The sequence below is a fragment of the Triticum dicoccoides genome, chromosome 5B, assembly GCF_002162155.2.
Source record: "Triticum dicoccoides isolate Atlit2015 ecotype Zavitan chromosome 5B, WEW_v2.0, whole genome shotgun sequence".
NCBI classification, from domain to species: Eukaryota; Viridiplantae; Streptophyta; class Magnoliopsida; order Poales; family Poaceae; genus Triticum; species Triticum dicoccoides.
In genome coordinates, this window is record NC_041389.1 from 193256404 (window position 1) to 193258830 (window position 2427).

Below are 2427 nucleotides of genomic sequence, written 5' to 3' on the forward strand. Positions count from 1 at the left end.
GCCAGCATCCAGAGAGCACACTGTCGCCAAAACTACCAGATCCGCGTCGCCGGCAGACCCTCCCCCCACCTCCAGACCCGGCCAGATCCGTCCGGTAGGCCGACCGCGCGCCTCCTCCCAGGTTAGGAGCTCCGCAGCCGCCGCACCACGCTCAGGAAGCAGAGCAACAGCACGCAGCCAGCAGCCGGACGCGCCGCTGCATCACGCCCCCACAGCCGCGCCGCTGGGCCCCGTGGCCGCCCAGCACCGCCATCTGAGATCGCCGCCTCACGCCGACCTTCCACGAGCAGAGGAGGAAGGGCCCCGCCGCCGCCACGCCATCCGGTCTTTGCCCGTCAGGACCTGCCGGCGGCGGCGGGAGGAGAGTGAGGCCTCCTTGCATTTCTAAATATAAGTCTTTTTACATATATCAATATGGACTGCATACGAAGCAAAATGAGTGAATCTACACTCTAAACTACGTATATATACATCCGTATGTAGTCCATATTGAAACCTCTAGAAAGACTTAATATTAGGGACGGGGGGAGTAGGTGTTTAATGGACTCAACACGACGAAAGAAGACACGCGTCTCGCTACCTTTGCCAATTCCGGCGTGTCAAGTTATACCAAACCTGATTCATCTATTCATCGTTGATGTTCACAGGTAGCTTACTACTTGAAGAAAAACACTGTGTTCTAAATGCGCCAAATTATTTTGATAATGTAGTACCATCACACCCACTCCGGTGCTTGTGAAAGATCACACATACAATATGGCAAAAAAGGTAGCTTACACATATGTACGTCAGGGACATAAGAGGAAGTCAGTACTGGTCGTCTAGCTTCCACACCTCATGGAGGAGCCTGTATCTCACCGTGTTTGAGCCGCTGATCTGCTTCAGCTTGGCAAGCGGATTCGTTGGCGCCTTGGAGATGAAACTCAATGGCGAGCTCAGCTCATCGAGCTCGTCATCACTCGTGTTAGACTTGCGGAGGACTGCCAATCCGCTCTTCCTAGGATCACCAATGATGCTTAGGATTGTGCCAGGTGCAGGGTAAGAGTACAAGATGGGTGAAGCACTGCATGGTATCGCCCGTATGCCCTTGTCACTGCTCTCCAGATGATCCTGCCAACACAAAAGATTGTTTGCTTATTTTAAATGGCCCAATACTCTAAATGGAGGTGATGATGACAGTTTGTTGATTTTTAGTTTGTTATAAATATGCTTCCGCGATGGACCAGGACATCGCCCTTATGCCGACGGACGTCGAGGATACCCCGGATTCCCTCACTTGGCGTCTGGAGCCCTCTGACCGCTTCTCCACTAAGTCCTTATACGCCGCCATCGCACCCTCATCAGCCACTGAGCCCTTTAGCCTGATCTAGGACATTCGCCTGCCTCTGAAGATCAGGATCTTCCTGTGGCAGTGGATCCGTGGACGCCTCCCCTCTGGGGTTGAGGTCCTCAAGCGTAATGGACCAGGCGATGGGATGTGCCCCATGTGCGGCACGGTGGAGGATGCTAACCACATCTTCTTCTCGTGCTCCACTGCCCAGTTCCTATGGGCCTGCTTCCGCGAGACGGTCGGTGGACAGTGGTGCAACACCAACTTCCCCGACTTACTTGCGGAGATCCACGCCTCCTTCCCTCACTACCGCCATATTAGATGGCTGTGTGTTGGGGTCCTCGCCTGGACGCTTTGGACCATCCGCAACAAGCTTGTTATTCAGAAAGTGCCTCTCCGACGTGCGACTGACGCGATCTTTAAAAAATGTGTGGCTACTTGCAGCTTTGGCGGCCGCTTAGCCACCCCTAGGACCGGGACGTCATCAACACCCTACTCGCCGACCTTCGCTCGATGGCCTTCCGCGTGGCGCCCCTGCTGCCGCCCCCTCCACCAGAGCCCGACTAGATGCTGCTCGGATTGCTGTGTTGAGTGTGTGTTTTGTTCTCAGGGCTTGTTGTGTTGTGCCCTCAGCATTAACCCTTATGATTACTCTGTGCTCCTGTGAGACCTATGTGTGTGTGTGTTTGTGTTGAACCTTGTTGGATGCTTGGCTTGGGCGGTTTGCTTTATATATAAAGCGGGGCGAAAGCCTTTTTCGGTAAATATGCTTTCAATGCTGGTAATTACCAACCTAGTTGTAGTTCCTCCTGAAACTAGTAACCTATAATGGGAAGCTACATCCTTAAACAAAACATATTTACATTGTCCGAAATAACTACAGTTTCCACAAATTATTTCCCAATCCCTTTAAAAGAATACTAATTTGCAAGGAGTTCATTTTCATAGTTAGCTTCAGTTAAATGGATAAATTGTTTGGGACTCTGGGGGCTCTGACTTTCTGTGGTACATCGTAACAAAACTCTTCTCGATGTCAGTATTTCAAATGATATAAGTGAAGAATGAATTCGAAGATTTAAAAGTACACATGTTGTATG

General features: G+C 51.3%; 1 protein-coding gene across 3 annotated transcripts in view; it reads right to left on the minus strand.

The window, feature by feature from the left end:
- Window positions 1-557: 557 nt before the first annotated feature.
- Window positions 558-2427, minus strand: part of LOC119308047 — a 25674-nt gene continuing 23804 nt past the window's right edge. For all 3 annotated transcript variants that reach the window (XM_037584158.1, XM_037584157.1, XM_037584159.1), the window contains exon 9: window positions 558-1110. In XM_037584158.1, the coding sequence (XP_037440055.1) occupies window positions 808-1110 (303 nt within the window). In that variant the 3' untranslated portion in view covers window positions 558-807. The remainder of the gene's footprint in view (window positions 1111-2427) is intronic.